We start from the raw sequence: 21862 nt of genomic DNA, 5'->3' as shown, positions 1-21862 counted from the left end.
TGTTTATTCTTCAAACACACACACACAGAAAAAATAAAAATTGGAAGCACCGTTTGGAAATATTTAATTTTCTAATCTTTCAAAGAGTGCAACTAAAGATTAAGAAATTTTATTATTTGCAAATATATTGAAAAGATTTGATGGGCATTTCATTTCTGTTTCCTTCTGTGCATATTTAAACAATTCATTTCTCTCTGTGGAAACAGTGAGGGTTTTTAGCACAGAAATATATGAGAAAAAAATGTATTATCAGCTCAATGGTATTTCCTCCTTGGTTTTTATTCCCAATTGTAATCAAAAGGATTTGATCAGTAGTAAAGATATTACTTGTAGTAGATAATAGTTGATAATTGTCTAAAATTACCCAGTAGCTTTGAGAAACTCATCTCCAGTCAGGACTATTTAAAACTGAAAATCATAAAGCAATTTCCTAAACATTTCCTAAACATTCCTAAGTCTGTATTTAGGTGCTCATATAAAAAAAAAAAAACCCTGATCTTATTAGGAACAGTTGATTGCCAAGCACTCTTAAAAACTGAGATACTTTACATACCCGAATAAAAGTTTAGAAACTTAACTTAGACTGTGAAAACATCCTATACACAGACATATTCAGAGAAGGATTTTGTCATTTATTTGTGGGAGATTGCTGAATCTGCCAAATAAGAAGTTTATTCTGAATAAATCATCCAGCTCCGCTTCTTTGCCTAATACTGATGCAATAGGCATACAGTAAATATTTTTCACCGAGATTCAGCAATAACATTTGTTGTCAATGTAGAGGATTTAGTTGCGTGCTTATTCTTAAGGCAGAGTTATTCTAGGGGGTGGTGTGAAGTATTTTCTTTGTTATTTAGAAGCCCACTCATTCTGTGTCAGCTTTTGAGTCAGGAAGTTACAGAAATGGGCATGTTTGCAGCTAAGCTAACCACGCTGCAGAACGGCAACTTGCGGAGTAGCAGGCTGCAATCACAGAGCTGGCAGATTTGATAAGAGCCTGGCATCCAAAAGGCTCAACCCATTATTCCAACCCTTATCGCAGTTGTGCAAGGGAGTTGGCAGTGTTTATACAAGGGGAGAGAATAAGCTCTCATCCGTGTCCAAACATCAGCCCTCGCCTAGCTCCAAAGAGAAATGATACAAAAACCTGTGTCAGGGGACACAGCTAATGATCCAGCTGCATTCAAAGTTTCATCAGTGTTGCTGTGGGGCAGAAGAAAGACGAGTAATCACTTGGTGACTATGGCAGTATTTCCTCTGCTATGCCAGACTTCAGCACGTGCCTAATTTACACTAACGATCTGTTTGCAAATACAGACTAAATACAAAGAAGCCAAAGATGATGCAGACATCACGGTGCTTCCAGATCTCTGCTAATGAAGCAGGATTACCAGGAATGTTTTCAGAGGGCAGCCGAAGCGCTGGGACTGATTCTCGGTTGCTGGCGGATTCTCACACTGCTGCAACAGCAGCTCGAAGGGGATCTAAGGCCACACTAAGGCAGCTGCTGAGAACTTTCTGTTGTAACCATGGGCTCGTCTGCATTTACGTGCAAAGCCAAATCTCAGGATTAGACCCATACCCATACCCCTCTGTCATACCAGTGCCATAAAGCCACAAAGTTTTTTGCCATGCCAGCCATGAATTCAAAAATTCTTCCTGCCCTTATCCTCACCCTGCTTTTGAGCACACTCTCGTGGTTAATTCAGTGATATTTCTGCTCGCTATGGGGATCGTACTCACTCTATGTTCATGATGCACTCTCCACCTCTTTTACAGCCTGCTACCCTAAACCGCTGCTCCTTCTCCAAGACTTAGCTCAAATAGCTCAGTGCTAATGATGGAGTTAAAATGAATCGACTAGCGTCCCACCAAGATCTCATTGTTCCTAACCCCATCTCCTCTGCTTTCCTACTGCTAGATCTGTCATGATGAACCACATCTACCATCCCCAAAGGTCCATATCCCCAAATCCATTCAGAATTTCATGGACAATATTGGGCATCTGAGCAGTTTCCTTCCAAAGGTAGAATTGGCATTTCTGGTTCTTCAGCAATTATTCTATCTGGTCTTTGGTTAAACATTATCCAGGTTATGACAGGCTGTGGGATAGTATTTTCTAGCAGGTTTTGCCATATACAGGCGGAACCAACACTGTGTTGTGCAAAACAGAATGCACAGCAGGTCCTCTTACGCATTTTTAATTTTTCTGCTCTGCCTGGGAGCACGCAGGGCCTGGGAATGGTTGTGTTTTTTTAATTGGCTCATAAAACCTGAAGCAAGTCCAAGTTGCCCTGAACTCTCTTAACTTTGGCTCAAATCCATTATTTGCAAGATTGTTTTTTTCAAGATTAAGAAAGCTGGAAGATAACCATGTATATGTATTTTCAAAAGTATCATAAAATTAATAAGTTGGTCTGAAAGTTCGTATGCTTTGCCTTGGTACATACCGTCAGAGCATACAGGAGACCTAGCCCCACAAACCCTGAGTTAGGGCCTTCAGTGATGGAAGTCACAGCCGCAGTCAGAACTATGCAAGCACCGAGGTAATCCTGGAACGGGAGAGGGGGAGAGAAAGATTCTAGACAACATCAAAATGCAGCAACAAGAAAATTTCTTCAGACACAGAGCACATTTGCTTTACTAAGGATTATTTCTATGACATATAGTCCTTAATTCTGGCTTGGTTTTCCTGGAAAAGGTCAGGGGTTTTGGTGCCCAACCTGAAACACTTTAAAGAAACTTGCTGAACACAAGTGAAACTGGCCAGTATTTTCTGTAAATCCAGTTGGGCTGGGCTATCTTGGTGTGGCCACCCCAGAAAGAGCAGATATCAAAAAATATAACAAGCACTTAAAAAAATTTAAAAAATCATAAGAATGGCATAATACTGACACCCCTAATTCCTACCACTAAAACAGATCAACTCCACTCTCTCCACTCTCTCCACTCTCTTTCGGGTCTTCTCAAACATGGGTTTGCCTCCCCAAAAAAGAGAAGCATCAGTGAATTCATGAAGTCCATGAAGAATTTTAGTAAAATTTATACAGGTAACGCACATGTTTTATGAGCGCAAGTGGGCAGCCTGACATAAAGTGTCTACCTCATGCAATGGGACACTGTGCATGCTGAAGGCATCCCCAAGCCTGCTATCCACTCACAGCCCGCAGTGAAACACCACATGGGTGCTGGTAGTGTGGACTCTGAAAGCCTTACAGCTGTGTAGTTGTGGTGCTGCAAACACGCTGCTAAGTTTTGCTTCTACCACAGCACTTTGAGTTTTGGAGTGACTCCATGGTAGGTACCTGAAGGGTCTCAGCCGTGTTGCATGGTGATGACCTGATTTACAGAAATTGCTGTGTAAGCTGTATTAGAAAGATCTGACTTCTCAAAAGCTTTGCAGGAGCTTGAACTCATCTTCTTGATGTGTATCTCAGTTTTGAAGTGAATGCCACATGTGATCTCCTGTGGTTGTCAAGGTGCATGATTCATGAGACTGCTGGTATTCCCACTCTCCCACTGCTCCCTGCATCATATTTACTTTGGAATACAGGGTTAGCATTTTCCATCCATTTTTTTTCCTCCTGTCTGATAATATCCTGCCTGGAACCTTTCCCTCTGAGATTTGAAACGAGGGCTGCCTAGTTCATCTGTCTGTAAAACGTGTTGATGAGCAGATGACAGATTCAAACTTAACATCTATAGGGAAGTAGAAGCACAATGGTCTCGAATCTCCATCAGCAGCTGGGAAAGGACTTCACAGTTGCTATTAAACCCTATGAAGTTTTGAGTGCTATTAGTACCACTGTGCCATCGGGCAGAGCTAAATAAACTATTCCTTGGCGTGACCATGTTATTTCTAATGCTATGATGAAGTGATGCATATTCTTGGATCAAATTCATTCTGCATGTAAGCAAGTCTAAGACTGTGAGACATTAGCAGGCATTGCCACAGTTTATTCCAGGATTGGTTGTTCCTCTGTTATTTATCTGTCTTTGATCTGGAAGCAAGTTCAGCTTGATCTTGGATGCTGTAGGAAGCTGAAAGCTTCATGCACGAGAGAAAGCTGTGCCATCATAAGAAATGGAGCACAACTTTGTTGCCCTGCCAGCATACCAGGAAATGAAGGTAAGGATACAGCCTTTGAAGTGAGGATTAATCATGCCTGTTACTATTTGTGTCTGGCAGAATCAGGTCACTGCTCTGTTTATTCACTGCTCTTTTAGTGTCAGATGAATAAGGGAATCACAGTGATTTTGCTTGCCTTTTCTTGCCTTGCAAATCAAGGAACCTCCTCCTGTGCTGTCCCTGGAAGGCCCCCATAAAAGCCAGGAGCCTGTCTCGCTGGCACTGGCTGCGTTGAGCCCTACTGTCATTTGTTTTTCACTTGGACTCTAGTTCGGCCATCTTTCCTGATATTGAACAGTACTGTAAATCGCAACAGTATGGGCTCACAGCTGCAGTAAGGGCAGTGCAAGTGGGGGCTCTAAATTACAGCTGTGGGATAAAACCCGCTGCTGGACAGGTACCTCAGGACCTGGAAGCTCAATGGTGCCTAAACCAGCCCAGGCAGGATGACAGCACAGTTCACAAAACTACTTAAAAGCCATGCTCTGCTTTGGAAGTAGTTCCTGCTGCGGCAGGTCTGCAGATGCTGCACAGTAGTAGAGAAAGCCTTATTTCAAGTTACGTAAATGTTTGTTCTTGCACTCTCTTCAGTCACTAGACATCACAACAGCAAAAGACGAGGGAGACTTGTATTTTCCTACTCCTGGCCAAGAAAGCTGAAAGAACCCTATGGGTTTAACATAAACAATCCCGATCTATTTTAAGGAACGGTGTGTATAATCTCATTGCGAGATTAATTCTCGTTATTATCTTCTCTGCATCAGGCAAAGTCTCTGTTTGCTTCCAAGGTTTCAAAACCACGGCTGGGACTAAACTGAACGTACCGTCCTGACCTCCAGCCATCTGTTGGCAGCTGATAGAAATAAGTAGGCAATGTTGTTCGTGTCCGTTAGTTCCAGCATGCGTTGTTTAAATCTGGCTTCGTGCCTGCCAAGAGCAAAGTTGTTATATTACAACACATTACACACTCATACACAAAAGGATGAAGCATTAAACCCTTCTCTCCCTCCCCTCCCCCCAAATCAAAACTTTTGGCCCTTCTGCCTTTTGCCAGACTTTGGGTTCAAAGCTCTTCCCTAAGGACCTGTACCTGCTGCCAGGGCTTTCCTTAACCAGGCAGAGCTCTGCCTACAATGGGGAGGAATGTGTTCGACAAGCAATTGTACTGGACTAGATTTTGGATTGGAGCCTGTCCCCTCAAAAAGACTGCAATGCCAGGGTCCTAGGGGCAGGTTTGACTTCCCAGAGTGTATGCCCTTTTATAGTTGTGGACTCTGGCTGCTTCTGCTTCCCAGCCCTCTCACAGGTGAGCGCTGCCATGGCCCAACTCTTCTTCACAAGCCACTGGCGAGAGCAGAGGGCTCACCTGCCAGCTTAAAATCTGATTTCAGAAGTTATCCTAGGGGCAGGTTTGCCTTCCCAGAGTGTATCCCCTTTTATAGTTGTGGACTCTGGCTGCTTCTGCTTCCCAGTCCTCTCACAGGTGAGCGCTGCCATGGCCCAACTCTTCTTCACAAGCCACTGGCGAGAGCAGAGGGCTCACCTGCCAGCTTAAAATCTGATTTCAGAAGTTATCTGGCCAGCTACAGGAGTCTTCAAGAGGAGTGATACCTCTAAGGCTTCAACTAATGTGGACTGTGGGTTGATCAGGGGATCAATACCTTTCAGCTACTCAGCTCGGCTGTTTTCTCAGCCGGTCACACATTGCCTAAGCAACTCGGACAGCTACAATGAGGGAGAGCTAGCGATCATTTCTGAATTACAAAAATGAGCGGCGTTACCTCCACTGTCACTTGTTTCTCTTTCCCCCATGTAATGCCGGTCATGTTTAAAAAATGGTGCAAGGATGGCAGAGCATCTAAGAGCAGAGGTACGCTTTTGGGAGGGAGGGGGAAATCTCTGTTGGTGTAAGTGTATTAAATTCATGGCGCCTTGCAATACTGACCTGCAGTCAGATGGAAACCATTTTGTTGTTTCGTATTCTACTGTCTGTTAAATACCCTAATTTGAACAAACTAGCGAAACTTCATTCAGCAGCTTAGTGTCTGTTTTATCATGTTCTTCCATTTCAAAGTCTCAGGGCCCTGCTGTGAAGCACCTGTAAATGCTGTTCTGCCAGAAACATGTTTTTTTTTCTTTTTTTCTTTTGCCTTTTCCCACTGATACTTTATTTCCCTCTGCACAGCTTGTAAACATGGCAAGCAACCTCCCCAAAACAACAACTGGTAACAGTAATGACGCGGGGAGGAGAAAAGATGCACTGAATATTCTGCTCATCTGCATTTCTGGCAGCAAAATTCCTGCTTTCCTAATGGAAAATCTGACATGCTCAGTCTGTATCTTTTCATCCACGTCCAGCTCATCTTCTGGGCAGTTTTAGACTTTTATCCTGTCAGATGACAAACAGCAAAGGTCACTGAAATGGCTTTCTGATCCAACTGTGCTACTCTGTGGTAAGTTATACGAGGGGCTGCTCTATTTTATCCTGGAACATACTGAACTCAAACTGCAGAGAATGACTAACAGGACTATTAGTAAGTATGAGATTGCTGACAAAAAACACTGGAGATTTCAGGTCTGGTTGACAGTGGAGCACAGATGGGGCAGTGAAATAGCTTTGATTAGCACCAGAGATCCTGGAAAATTCAAGTGATGGTTACCATGCCTAGTCCTTCCCTCAGGCTTCCTTTTGCTTTCTTGCCATCCAAGCCTGCATTGTCATTTTGTAAGGTAAAGAAGAGTTGAATGACTCCCAAGAAGTGCTAAGCTCCTTCATCTTTCTCAGGAGATAATGTGATGAAAGGCCACTCTGAACCTCCCAAGAAGCACTCAGCATACATCAGCATTGGGCCTTAATTATGACTTACTGTTTCAATAAATCATTCTGGTTGATAAAGCTTGTTACAACCTTTCGTGTTGACCACTATCTCCTATCTCTTCAACATGACATTTTTTCTTGTCCTGCCACAGTCCTTACCGCAGCACTCTGAACTTATAGTCTCGGTTCTACAGCTAGCTGGAAGTGATGAAGCAGCCTTAAGCTGATGGAATACATGTGTAAGTAGCATTGCAGTGTGATCCACAGCTGTTTGAAACTCTACAGTGTACAGAATAAGCGCAAGTAACGCTTTCTGGGGGATAACATCAAGCTGGCACTTCGACAGGGTCATGCCAGCTATAATGTAGTGAACATACAAGGAGAATTTGGCCTATATTTCATGTAGTAAGTAGAGGAAAAAAATATATGCATGGAAACTTGGAAAAATTCTCTGAATCTTCTAGAACTTATTTTCTGGTTTTAATTGACAAGGCTAGCTTTTACAATATTAAGATCAAGATCTGTTCTGCCATAGTTTTCTTGCAAAGTCCCTCTAGTTGCGTACTGACTTACAGTTGGAGAGTACTATAATGATGTTTCCCTGCATGAGGAGTGGGTTAAATACAGAAATGGCACTTGGACAGCACAGCTTGTAGGATATAGCAGAGGGGTCTGAAGGAGTGATGCCTATACCTGCCTGGCAAAGGAGAGCTCCCTGCTGTCGAAGTAAGGCATGGTTAAACTAAACACCTTAAAAGTTTAAATACTCTATGCTAAAAAAGTCATCACCTTTAATTCAGTGGGAAACCAATACAGATAAATTAATGCATTGCTGAAAATATGCACAAGCATTTAGAGATGTGGCAAAGCAACAGGAAAACTAAAATTTCTTTCCTATTTTGAGCTAGCTTAATTAAAGTCTACCACACCAAATAATTTGCCCTCAGATGTGGTCCAACAAGCTGCACAGGCCAGAGCAGAACCAAAGCCTCTCTCTAATAATTTGTTTTACGGACCTGAATGCTCTGATGGTGGTAAGGCCTTCAGCTGTCTCAGAGAAGTGACAAAGTAAAGGTAGCTGAGTGCTGTCGTCAAGCTCCTGGAGGTCCCTGGGAGTACAAAAACCAACAGGCAGCCATTACAATATAAATGCCTCTGTCTATAGAAATTCTACTGCATGACAGATAAGGATAGACATTTTATGTATTGCACATATTCTTTTCAGGATTGCACAAAATAGCATTTCTATAGTACAGAAAGACACTGATGTGGGAATATCACATTTCTCTTTTGCCATAGGAGCCTTTGCATCATCTCCCAGCCACTGCCACAGATCTGGCTTTTGGTCACAGCCAAGCTTCTCTCTGTCCCACAGGGATAATGACATTATCACATCTCTCCTGGATAAAAACCTGCTGTCCATTTTACCAGATCCTACTTACCTTTTATTCTCAAACATTCTAATTTATTAATACAGTTAATATGATTAACTTGAATTCAGGACAGTTGATTTTCAACTTTATAACATGTTATTTGTGGCTCTTACATCAGGTGTAAAATAGTTTTTGTATCTGCAAGTTTATTTATTTTATTGCAATTGTATCAGCTGGCCTAACAAAAAGTGTGCCTTTCCATATAAACTTTGCCTCATTTTGAGTATTTGTAAGTCATGACATGCTGCATGTAAAATATAGCAGACTGTAGCAGACCTGTTTGTAGTGTTAACATTATGGCATCAGCTGAAATAGAGACAGCCCTGACAGAGAAATAATACGAATGAGAAATTTCCTCAATTATTCAGCAATGGTATTTTCAAGATCTGCATGGAGCAATGATATTTAAGCCTAAAAAGTTCCAGTCTCCTGAAACAGGAACGTTTTGCAAACCACAGAGACAAATACATCTTTCTGTAACACTGACATTCGCGTAGCAGCCAGTTGTATAAACAGAAGAAAGGCCAGATCATTAGGTATTTAAACTCTTTATTAAAACCCTACTGTGTTTGCACACTGTATTAGATAGGCCAGGAGAAATAACTGCTCCATGATGCTGAATGTTACAGTATACAGAACTGAATTTGCTGCTTATGTTTTGATGACAAATATGCTCTCTTTCAAATTTATGATGGAAAATACACAGAAGTTTTTGAGAGATGTAATGGAAAATACAACAAAGAGTCAAAGTGCTGCAAGAATTACTGTAAATATTTGCATTTCTAAAAATTAGTGAAGCTTATATGCCTGGAAACTACTGCATGTAAGTTATAAATACTGGCTGAAGCTGTTCCTTCATCCTACATTTCTCAAGACTATTTTTTCTAGAAATAAATTGGATTTATTGATTTCTATTGTGGATCGAAAGAACTCAAATCAACCCTGGCTGCTTCACAAGTGATTTAATTTAAACAAAAAAAAAAAAAAAAAAAAAAAAAAAAGCACCCTTGCTGATACAGATTTTCCCAGAAAACTGTAAGGGAATGAAATGAATGAGGTAGTTATGGACTTGCAGAAGAGCAGCGACTGCAGAGCCAATGGGTGCATGTGCGTGTGGGGGGGCCTACAGGGGTGATCAGCTTCTCGCTAGCTTGCATGGTGTGGCTGTCGGTACCACATGTGGGAAAAACTTTATTCTCACATATAAAATCACAGAAAGAAACTGTAATATTTCACTGGGGTCTAATACATTAGGGTTTTGCCTACTTTTGTGTATTTTAAGTAAATAGTTTAAACAGTGTGCACTGCTATATGCGTCAGGACAGGGTGACACTCAGAAGACCACAATGCATTTAAGAATGAAACCCAGGTCTCCTGATTCCTCAGCCACCTTGAGACCTGGTGTACTGCCATGTACAGCATTAGTTTGGAAACCGGGGGAGGAAAGAACAAGGTTTCTGAAAAATTTCAGAGAATTTAAGCAAATTGTTTCAGAATTAAACATTTTTGTTTTGTGAATTATGATTATACAGTTTTCTTATGAATAAATCTCCTTGGAAATTCTGAGGAAAGCTGATGAAAAGTAGGCTAAAGTGAAGCTAAATTATTGATATGTTGCTCTGTGCCCCTCCTGCTGCATTGATTTAAGGGGAATGACTGACACAATTCTTTCTCAGGCTACCTAAATAGCAGTACTGTCCATGCAGCCAACTGTACTGGAATGCTCAGGTGAAAATCACCGTGTCTCTTAACTAGATGCAGTTAATGCTTTACCATATGTGTACTGCAAAGACAGGGCCAGAAGTGGCAGTTGCTAACAATGGTTATTTTGGCCTCCCTGCAGGTCAGCAAGCACCTTGATGGGTATTTTTAAGTATCAGAAAGTGGAGTAAATCCAGCCAGAAATCTGTCTGATTAAAAAGAAGAAGCATCACTGATTGAATTTAAGAAAAAACTTTGAATGGCTTGCTTAAGATATTTTACTAAATTATACAATGGATTTAGCACTAGAAGCATGACTAAGAAATCATGACACTCTGTGTGCTGAAAAAAATGTACTCTTTATAGCAAGCAAACCATTCTGAATGTGAAATGTTGCTGTACAGTGGAAATTACTTTCTCTGGCGTTTTTTTTTTTCCCAATATGAAGAAAAAGCCATGACTGACGTTAATCCAGGAAGTTATTTTCCATTCTCTACTAACCCTCAAAAGGTCAAAGAGGAGCTTTGACCAGATGCAAGCTGGCTCAGTTGATTAACAAACTTCGCGCTCATCTGACTCTACAGCCAACAGCGTACAAAAGCGATGCAACTAACGTTACTTCCCCAGATACCCCATTTGTAGTAAGGTCAGCTGGAAACATCCTCCAATGTGTGTCTCAGACTCCTACCTCAGGATCAAAAACAGGATGCCGTGGCCATTTCCCCCTTATACTAGCTCCTATAACCTCACATTCCATTGCAATTCTTATGTACAAATTTTTTAGAAGAAATTTTCAGGCCAGTTTTTTAATACATACTTGGAAGCAACCCTGAAGTATTTCTGGATGAAATAAAACGCTATCCCGAGAGGCACGAGGGCAACAAGGAACCATGGAGTGGCGTAGGAGATCATTCCGATGGCTGACAGACAGAGTAAGGTGGACCGGGTAAGAGACTCCAGGGTAGGAGGAATGTGCTAGAGAGAGACAAAAAACAATCATAAGGCAAAAGTCACTGGCAGTACCACGATACACCTTTTCCTATAGAGGACCATAGGGAAAGTGGAATGATACCACTGTGCACTCATTGATATTCTCCTTATATCAGGCGACTTTATATTTCTGTGGGTCTACTACTGAAATGTGCAGAGGTTAAAAAATGAGTCAATAGGTTTTTTCCTAAAGGTCAGTGTTTCAAAGATGACAGGGAAATAGAAGACATTTCCCCCTTGTTTATATAACAGGCACGAAAGAGAAAATTGTTCTTGATAGCCCAAATATTTAGAGAAAGAGCAAGCTCTTTCTCAGAACCTCATAATTGTCCTTCCATGTTCCCATCACCCTTACATTCAGGACTATTACTCATCCAAACATTTTAATTCACAGCCATAGTGAAAGCATCCCTTCCTCTTCCTGAATGCTCTAAATTCACATGTGGTACAGCCAGGATGGACATCTATTTGTCACGTGTACTCCCATATAGTTAAAGTTATTATATTCTACCCTGATTCTTGTTTTGAGCCCAAAATCTGGTGTTTTGCTAATCCAGATCTTCCAAGAGAAGCAACCAGTCTGCATTTGAAGACATTAAGAGCCCCCATCTCCCACCACGTTTATAATAGTGGCTACCTCATTACTACAAATACGTGTGTACTTTCTATTTTGAATTTTTCTACTATTGTTCCTTTGGTTTTGCTATGCCTTTCATCTTATTCAGTAGCTAAGTGAAAAATTACAAAGCCAAGATGTAATAAAACAAAATATATTGATACATCTACCTGATCAATGATATTTGTATCAGCAGAGAAGCGATTTAGAATTAGCCCCAATGGAGTCATATCAAAAAACCTGTTGAACAAATTAAAAACAAAAAGTTACATGAAAAGGAATTCCAGTTTTGGAAAAAAAGCCCAGTCAGACAGAACACAGAGCTGTGTCGAGACATTTTCTAAAACAAGCAGTAAACATGAATAACTTAACATATCATAATGTCTGCATCCTGACTATTCAAACGCTTCTCTTGGCATTCCTCCATCCCACCCAGACTTGTAAGTCTCCTCTTTCAAAAACCTACCATCTTGCCACGTGCTCCCTCAAGATCCCTTCCAAACATCATAGCCTGTCCCTGACTGCTGCTCAGCCTCCTGCCTAGTACTGGTCACCAGGACTCAGTTAACTTTCATAAAAGAACCACAATAACTGTATTCATTATGCAGACATACTTTTGGCCATCCTGCGGCCTGTGAGACACTGTGGTTATCGTGCACAGAATCTGTCCCTGGCCATCAGAAGAAACTTGGTATCCACATCGTTTGACCCCATGACCATACCCAGGGTTGGAGCTGGGTGCCCTGGATCTAGAACTGCACTCAAAGCTTTCCTTGATACCCCAGCCTTGAAGGGGGTGCCACCTATCTGACACATTTCAGCCAGATAAAAAAGGGGGCAGAATGTCACATGTTTTGACATGGTACTTTTCCCTCCTGCTCACTTCACTAGTTATTTCCACTTTTTGAGGCCTTGAAGAAAAAGGGGCAATTACAAGAGCTTTTCACAGGAGTATCCTCCTAGTGACAAAACCAGGACAGGTTACGGACAGGTTTTCAGGAAGAAGGTTATTTTTGCTGTACCTGATTGGTCCAAGGATGATCTTGTTGAGGAGATTATGGTGTAGGTTCTTGGCTGCTGTGAGGCCCATCCACTCCACGGTTAGAGATGTGATGAGGCAAAGGACAATCCCTGCTCCAGAAAGGGTACTGAAGACAGCTACATGGTAAGTCTAATAAAATGACAAATACATCAGTCCTAGAAATAAACACACAAGTCTCTTTTCTACTAGGAAGTTCCCAAGGTATCTGGTACCGATCAGCTAGTATGTCGTATCACTTATATTACATAATTATATTAATATAATCTTTGGGTAATAAAAGAACTATGATGGAAGTGCAATTCACTAAGTTCACATAAACAGAAGATCTGGCAGTTCTAAGATCCCTCAACCTACTGATGACTACCCTTCAAGACCTTGAAGTGAAAGTACTTAGAATTGTGAAGATAGACTAACCGGGCAAATACAAAAGTATGCAAATTGTTAGCCAAGAAATTCAGACAACCAAAGTAGAATCTCTGAAGGATTACGGCATTTGAGAGATGTTGGAAAGTTTTAAGTTCAAGCAGCACTAAAATTCCCAGAGCAAATCCTAAACTAATCTGCCAGGGCTATAACACATTTAAGCCTGCTGAAAGTTTACTATCTGGATTCCAGTGAGATATTTGTATATGAGTTAAATTTATGGCTATAAGCAGGTTGCATTTAAGCAGTACATTTGAAGACCTTTTTTTTTTTTTTATCCAGGACATTTCTAGAGAGCCAGTACTTGGAAAATGGGGTCATTGACTTAGGTGTTAAAAAATCCAGATGGAAAAGTTCAGTATGAGATTCCTTCATTTCAAAAGTCAGTAATTTTTCTAATCTCAAACACGCTTCTCTTTCAGTTTTGCATGTTTGAAAAGATTGATAAAATTTGAATTGTCTTATGTTTTATTGTAAAAAATTAATCCATCCTACACAATAATCAATCTTAGTATATCTATCTGTCTTTCTCATCTAGCGGGCTTCTAGATGAACAGCAAATAATTACTTTAGAACATTTTTTCTTTTTTTTCCCCCCGTCAAGCTCTAAGATATGGCCCACCTTATTTGTGCTCCTAACATCATCAATGATCCTGAATTCATTTGCATTGTCTATGGATGTCCACGTAGCAAGCCAATAGTCTATGGCCACTATAACTGAGTGTTTCAACAACTTGGAGAAAATCATCAGAAAGAGCAAGAAAAATCCTCCAGAGGTTAGGTATCTCCAGCAGGTTTTCCACGGCATCTTTGTTCTAAGCCTCAAGACAGTTGACATATTATCATCTTCATCTTCTTCCTCTTCTTCCTCTGTGATTCAGACATTTGATCAAGTTAGCTTGGATTCAGTACTAAGAATTATACCTGGTTTTACTGGATTTGGTTGACTTGTTTGTTTTGAATTTTAATGGCAAAATTAAATTTGTCATTTAAAACCAGCAAACACTTCAAACATGTAAGTTATAAGACTATCCTTGTGCTCTTTGAGCAACTCTATAGACTATCAGTCTTTGACTAGTTACAGTTTTGGTAATAAATATTTTTGTAAGTCACATCTTCAGTACCGATTATTTATAGTAGAGACTAGGCCTCTCCCAACCTGTTCAGTTGCTTTTATTATACAGTCAACAGAGCACTTTGGGTCACGTGAAAGGTTCTAGAAAGCTCTCCAAAGCTTCCCATCCAGTTGCTCTGTCATCTGTTGCATGAAAGGACTCAATTTTTACTTTATTCCTGAGTCCTAAAATTTTGTCTATACAAAAGAGCACAGCTGTGGGATTAACATTTCTTGTAGTCCTTTGACTTTATGATAATTGTTCACATTATACTGAAATACAATTGGTGGAAGACTTCTGCTACAGGAAATACATATTTCATAGGTGTATAAACATTACATTTAAAAATATTTTTTTCCAGGTGATAAAAATATACGTCACAGCCTTGCAGGCTGCACTTGGGGAAGGGAAATGTTGACCTGCTCTTGACAGCCCTGAACTGGCATCATTTCCACCCATTTCTGATTTTGAACGTTAAAAATTAATTAGTACGTGATTGCTTGAAAGTTGAAATTCCACACTTTTTGGTACACAGAGACTTTGTGAATGTTCCCTAGGTCACATAATAAGTGTGGATGACCTGGAACGCAATGTCAAGTTATATTTCTGCCCTGAAGTTACTGATATGTGTTTTATGATGCTTTTTGCAAGCATTCTGTGGACTATATGGACATGTCTTCCCCTCCCCTCCCCCCTCCCCTTTTCTATCTTACCCCACAAAGAAGATACGGGGTTTTGGCAAGGCTTTCTTGCACAGGTCAAAAGGAGGAGCCTGGGAATTACCTCGATTTAAACTCCTCCAAGAATTTAACTTATAAAGTGTACTGGTGACTGGACATAGTAAGAGGTGTTATGCTAAGTTCTGCCAAAGAAACATGAAGCCAACACAGTATTTCCATCTCAGGGGCTTTGGGGTCCAGCTCTGCCTATGGTGCAGTGATTGGAAATCCCTTCAAAATGGACCAATCCAGGACCTACAGACCTATGATTTAAGATGACAATCCATCATGAGCATTGCCAGATGAAACACAAGGCAGCAGTAAAGGGCCTGCTAATAGCCAGTGTGTATTCATTCTTTGATCACTCTAGCAAACATCACCGTGATAATCTCTGCAATTAGTGCTCCTGTTAAGGTGAAGCCTACAGTTCACCTCTTCTCTTCCCTGGCACAAACTTACTGCTTGCCAGGACTGACTACTGCATTTAGGCATGTCTAGCATCTCAGGGATGATCTTGATGGGTCTTGTTGCCAACTGCCAATATCCAACCACGTGATCCCCTCCATTCCCCGCACAGCTTTAAAAATGATATGATTGTGAATCTGCAGCCTCTAAAACCACCGAGACTGCAGGGGAACAAGAAGCTAAGCTTGAGAACAAAGCCTAAAATTTCTCTCATAAATAGTCTCAGCTAGAAAAATAGCAGATTAACTCCATATCCAAAAAGGAATTGAAAATGCCTACAAGTTTGATCATGCAGTGATATATCAAGAGATCAGAACAGGTATCTCATGAGGGACAGGGCCACAGGTGATCTAACATTATTGTGCCAATGACTAGGCAGAGCTACCCTCAATTTGCATTAATAACAATTCTTACCGTTGTTTTGCTTCTATCTCACCCCTCATTACCTCTAGGCAGTATGAGTTAGCAAAGAAATTAACTTGTTTTGGTACACCTTATCCTTGCACACTGTTCAGAGAAATTTATGGAAAATCACTTAAATGTCATATTCTGAACAGGTTGAAGTACTGGACTTCCCATTGTTACTACCAAGTGTCATCAACATCTTCATACTTTGTTCCTAAGAACTGCCAGCTGTTCAAGTGGAAAGGCAATGATACATGATAATAGAATAAATAAAGTAAAATGATAAAACATACCTTCATCTTCATCTTCCAGTTGTGATTTGGATTCTCTGGGGTACATGGCCCTTCTAAGGGTTTTTCTCTCAAGAGTAGTCTGGTCAGCTTCCATATCCTGTAATAAGAAAACTTATTTATTAATTTAAGAGTTTAGCTGTCTGCCATTGTGGTAGCACCATCAGTAGCCTCAAAGAGACTATTTGGATGTTTTAGCTCACAGAATGCAAAAGCACGGTATTTTAGGATTTATCTTTCAGAAAATCCTGACTTGTCCACTTTCTTTGCTCTCTCTTTCTCCCATTCTTTCATTCCCTCTCTTCTGGAATGATAAAAAAAACCAGAAATAGTCTTTAGAGAATCCTAAATGCTCGTGGCAGTAACAGAATAAAAGGCTAACAGATACTTCAGGAAGTCTTTTATCAATCTGCCCCTTGCCCCAGGAAAGGATCAGTTGTGCACTGCATTTCGAAAGGATGTTTGCCTAATGTGTCATTACAAGCCATCCATGACGGATGTATCACACACTTTCTAGACAACTTTTTCTGGTCCTTAAAGTTCCTTACAGTTCATGTGTTTTTTCCCTAATGTCTAGTTTAAAACTTGCTTTCTGATGTGATTTGGGTTTTTTTAGAAATTAAGTGAAAAATTTATTTTCAGAAAGGTCATCCTTGTCCAAACGCTCCTACTTACCTTTTCCAATTCTTGATCTTGTCGATTCATCAAAGTTTTCCAGTGTTCATATAGCTCAATATCCTTGTTTTGGATATCCTTCAGTGTCCCTTCTCTAAGCACCATTCCATCCTTCATTGCTATGATCTAGGGGAGAAAGCATCCAATAGGTCTACTCAGCAACACAGGTACCATAATCACTGACATGGATCCTACAAGGCATGTCTCAGTATCAGTGAGATTACCATTATGCAAATTTCTGTGATAATTTTATTCAGTATTTTATTCATAACTTCTTAAGTTTGTTGACACAGCTCATAAACTGAAACTTCTATAAGCTGTGCTTACTTGAACTTTTAAAAAGTAGGGACAAGACATAATAACTAATAGCCATATTGGCAATTAAGTCATAATTCTCTGGTGGCTTTCAATCAAAAAAAGCTACACAAATAATGTAAAAATAAAATTGTTCCTTCTACTATCAAAGCCACGTTATGTAAAGTGGCAGTTAGCCACGGGAGGAACTCTATTACTGAGAAAAGTAGTGATCTCATCAAGCATTATGGTGCTAACTTCAGGTGTACGTTCATCATTAGCAAATCTGCATTGTGGTATCTCTTCTCTTACCCAGTCAGCATGTGGTAGATATTGTAACTTATGCGTCACCAGAACAAGAGTCCTCTTGTCTTCTTGCAGAAACTTCAGAATCCCTTCCTGCATTAAATGATCACTTAAGTGAATGTCCAGTGCAGAGAATGGGTCATCCTGCAATTGAATCAAATTGAAAAAATATTAGAACAGGATACAAAAATCAGTTTTATTTCTTTCAAGAGCTTTTTAAAAACAGAAAGCGTCTGCCATTGCTAATGCTTCATCTCTCTCTAATGGCGAAGTCCTAGTCAGAGGGCTGCACTATGAAACAGTCTCTTTGGTTCATAGCAATGGATTCAGTTAATTTTTTGTGTCTAGATATGTGCAGTGCTGGTGCCACACTGACAGCGTGGAGTAACCCTCCTCAGGAACACCAGAACTGAAATTTCCCATCCAAATTCGCAAATGCCAGGATCCAGAGCCAAGCTTGGGCCTAATTTTGTTGGGAAACTGGCACAGGAAAGAAAAAGCAGAGTTAGAAACTGTTCTAATTTCCTCCAAGCTAAACTGCAGATGTGCTTGGTCTTCTCTTTGAGTGAGTGTAGCTAGCAACAAGACAACGTTCAGGTAAGGATATTAATATGCAAACACTTTTTCTCTAAGAATAGAAGTCCCTGGTTAATTTTGAAGAGGTTCAACAGCCCCTTCATGAGCAGTAGCCTCCTGAAGTTCCTGACATGCCTTGAAATTAGTAACAGAGAAGGGAGTTTGTCCAAACCCACAGCACTCTGCAGGAGAGTGCTGAACCCTCAGTCTGTTCATTGCTCACAAGTAGTTGCATTATGGTGCTTCTCCTTATCAGAAGTCCTGCTGATTTCAGTGGGACTATGTTGATAGAAGGTCAACACTGGGAGCGAGCACAAGTTAGACAATCTGTTCTACTCTTCCAGTGTTAATCTCTGTAGGAAATACCACCCTCATCAGTCTCCCAGTATGTTTTGATTTTGCCCCTGGTGGATGTTTATTTCCTACCTCTGTAATTTGGATTTGCAGTTGAATACAAGTCCCAATAGTTTTCTAAACCTAACATAAATTTTTCTAAAGCTAAATATAAAGAATGACAGTTTTATTACTAACTTTCCATGCTCCATGTGAAAAAGAAAATTCTTACCAAGAAGACAATGTTGGTGTTCTGATAGAGGGCTCGAGCTACACAGATTCTCTGTCGTTGGCCGCCACTCAAATTAATCCCCTAATGAGTATAATGGATCAGAAATAAGCATCTTTGAATAAACATTATGTTAGGACTTTGGAAATGTGATTTTTTACAATTATACAGAGTTCCAGTAAAAATAAAAAAGCTTTGTTAAAATGCTAATCCTGATGATAAACAAGCATAATCCTCATATAATATCAGAAGAAAAATGATTATTCAGCAACTAATCATGGGTAAGTGTAAATTATGAAGAGCTTCTCTAAGCACAGTAGGCTTCTTAGATTGAAAAATGCAACCAATACGAGCATCAAATTCTGCATGCAAAATATAGGGGATTTTGAACAGAAATCCCATTTGAGAAACAGCTGAAGAATGAAAAATCTGTCAACTTTTTTTGCAGTGACGCCTGGTAAATTACAATTATTTACCAGGCTGGCAGCCCAATGCAGACTAGATCTGTCTGAGCGACATCAGAGCGCGCCTTCTTAATACATAGGGTAAGCAGACATAAAAGCATTCATCTGATTTACCCTTTCTCCAATTTCTGTCTGATCGCCAAATGGTAGCAAGTCAATGTCAGGCTGCAGAGAGCATGCATCTGTAACAGCTTTGTACCTGTAAAAGCAATATGGTCATTGCAATTATTTAACCAGCCACTTACTTTGCTAACACAAAAACCTCCAACTGAAATTCACTGCTAAATTATTGGGCTCTATGATTGTTGGATAATTGTAGAAATAAGTAGGGCAAAATGATAATTCAGCAACTCATCATGGAGTATTATAAACTAAGCATTGTAAAAAAAAATTACATATTTATTAAACATCTTTACTGGCAAGCCTGCTTTTTAAAGATTCAATTACATAAATTATTGAGTACATTCCCCCCCTATCATGGATCTGTTTTGCTGGACTCTGGAGTATTTGAAGCTATTTTCCATTGAGTTATTTTTATGCCCCCTTTAGGTGCCTCTTCATTTACTTCAGTGTGATATTACAGGACAAAGGATCCTTACAGTGCTTCTGATCTTGCCAGAATCAGGAAACCAATTGCAAAAACTTGAAATTGTTGTGAGATTTCTAGGTCTGTGGGGTATCACAGATGATCTCCTAATAAGCAGCTGGGATCAGACTATTTGAATGGTGTAATTCAGCCTTGCCCCTTTGATATGAGTCAAGGTAGGCTGATGGATGCAGTAGCTGAAGAATCTGGTCCCTGAAGTTTTAAATGTTTATCTGGATTTTGAGATATTTGGTCATTGTGAAGTTTTATTAAGTGGGAATGGAGTCATACATCTTAACAAAGCATGCACTGGGAGGAATGGGATGTATTTTTAATAACCTAAAACAAAGAGAGTGTTGCCTTTGAAAACATCAGCAATTTGTTTTCCTTAAGTCAAGTCACTTTTTCCACTGCATTTGTTAACTGACCTTTTAGAAGGACACATGAAGCGAGTGCCGGGTAGGCACCACAGAAGCTGTGCACCTCAGCTTTCACACTGCCTTCTCCTGTATTTCTAAAGGAAGAATTAAGGCTTTTTCCTTGAGGCACCCCACCTTCATAAGTGCAGTGTTTTTGTAAAGTGGCTGCTCTAGTAACTTGATCACAGCAGGATTAGCGCATAAACTCAGTGGAAACATCCCTAGTATCCCTATTTCCAGAGTCCTCTGGCAACCTCAGGCTCAAAATGTGTCAGTAGTCTCCAAAGATGGGATTCATCTCACCTAACTTTTGCTGCTTGAAAAATACACATATGGCTTCCGCTGTATTCCACGGAGAGCCACTGCTGCTGTGTGATTTCTCACAAACTTCTTAGACATGCACTCCGAGGGGGAGCCTTGACATGCTAATTTAAAACAGAAACCTTCCTTTGAGATGGCTAAAGTCACTCTAGCTAAATCCATCCCAGGGCTAATGTGCATTGATATTTTTCAGAATCTACAAACTTCCTCCAGGAGGAGAAGCCAAAAATCTCTTTGAAAGAAGCTGCCAGGTGTTTTTGCAAAGGTGTATTTACCTCTGTTTATTAAATGGGCTCCCAAAGATAATGTTCTCCTCCACAGTTGCATTCAGCAGCCACGGCTTCTGAGCTGCGTAAGCCACTGAGTATCTGTTTCTGCGGTAGAGAGTTAAAGAGCATTAGTAAAAAGAAAAGCACCCAAGGTATGAAATGTCTGAGCATCAGGTTTTTTAAATGAATTTTATGAATGTGTATTCATAAAAATACAGGGAAACACACAGGCAAAGCAACTGTTACAAAAGTGAAGGGAAGAATTTGAAATTAGATGTTTTTGTTAGAACAGCACCCACTCTCTCCCCTGATGGCAAAAACTACACTCTGGGTTGTATTCTATTCTACTATAAATGGCAGGTACCTACCTCAATGTAGTAACTGCAATTTCAATCCAAAGGCACATTATAAATAATAAAAGTTATTAAATTCTCACAAGGATAGTTATTTGGTATTTTTTTCTCTAATGTCAAAACAGGTAGTGAAGAGGCCCTGTTCAGTGGCATCAGGACACCTGACCTGCTGCTCTCTGAAGTTTTAGATTATTTTACGTGGCCGTGCACATGAATTACTCTTTTCTCAGAGAATGTTTTTTTCCTTTAAGTCTACTAGATCCTCAGTGGACCGACACGATACAGGAAAAGAGAACAGTTCAATACAGATTGGGAAGGAATCACTACAGTGTCTTATTAGTACTTATTAGTACTTATTAGATATACTTTAAGCATGCCTTAATACCTAGTGAAAGGTGTACAGTAGGGTTACAAATGTTCTTTACTTCTGGCTGGTTTGCCTATGTATGGGAAAAAAGGTCATGTCATTTCAGACATTTTTCTGAGATGCCTGAGATGTGTGAGGAAGGAGGTGTGAGCTGGTACCAGCTTGCGTATCTGAACACTTATCTTCCTTCTCAGTCTCTTTGATAGTATTGCTTCAAACCAAACATTTGATAATAAGCGCCTAGGATTTTCTATTTAGAGAGAGGGTGCTAGGGTATGAGAAACAGCTGGTTAGAAGCAGTCAGTAGTATCCCAAAAATTTTAGGAGTTTTAGCAGTTCAGTATGCATTAGTATGAAATACGTCCTCAGGATTATCAGGTAGCAAATCACGACATGGCTCCCAACCACAGCTATGTGTGCCGCTACTTCTCTATCATCTATTACATGATTTTAGCTTAGTTTGTCCTTCTTTTAAACCTGCAGGCCCTGTCACTGACGCCAGCGGTGGAGCCACTGCTTGACTT

At 40.2% G+C, this 21862-nt stretch overlaps 1 protein-coding gene across 2 annotated transcripts in view; it reads right to left on the bottom strand.

The window, feature by feature from the left end:
* Positions 1–21862, bottom strand: part of ABCC9 (ATP binding cassette subfamily C member 9) — a 68155-nt gene that overhangs the window by 9790 nt on the left and 36503 nt on the right. For both annotated transcript variants that reach the window (XM_035888527.1, XM_035888528.1), the window contains exons 18-31: positions 21138–21140; positions 20625–20723; positions 19138–19222; positions 18563–18643; positions 17428–17565; positions 16822–16947; positions 16150–16246; positions 13793–14022; positions 12710–12858; positions 11858–11927; positions 10899–11056; positions 7964–8056; positions 4954–5056; positions 2451–2552 (exon numbers count right to left, since the gene is read on the bottom strand). In XM_035888527.1, the coding sequence (XP_035744420.1) occupies positions 2451–2552; positions 4954–5056; positions 7964–8056; positions 10899–11056; positions 11858–11927; positions 12710–12858; positions 13793–14022; positions 16150–16246; positions 16822–16947; positions 17428–17565; positions 18563–18643; positions 19138–19222; positions 20625–20723; positions 21138–21140 (1534 nt within the window). The remainder of the gene's footprint in view (positions 1–2450; positions 2553–4953; positions 5057–7963; positions 8057–10898; positions 11057–11857; positions 11928–12709; positions 12859–13792; positions 14023–16149; positions 16247–16821; positions 16948–17427; positions 17566–18562; positions 18644–19137; positions 19223–20624; positions 20724–21137; positions 21141–21862) is intronic.

This window comes from Egretta garzetta, unplaced genomic scaffold (genome assembly GCF_000687185.1).
Source record: "Egretta garzetta isolate BGI_Z169 unplaced genomic scaffold, ASM68718v1 scaffold81, whole genome shotgun sequence".
In the NCBI taxonomy this organism is placed as follows: domain Eukaryota; kingdom Metazoa; phylum Chordata; class Aves; order Pelecaniformes; family Ardeidae; genus Egretta; species Egretta garzetta.
The sequence above is the reverse complement of the archived record's forward strand: the minus strand, read 5'-3'. Positions and strand labels throughout refer to the sequence as shown.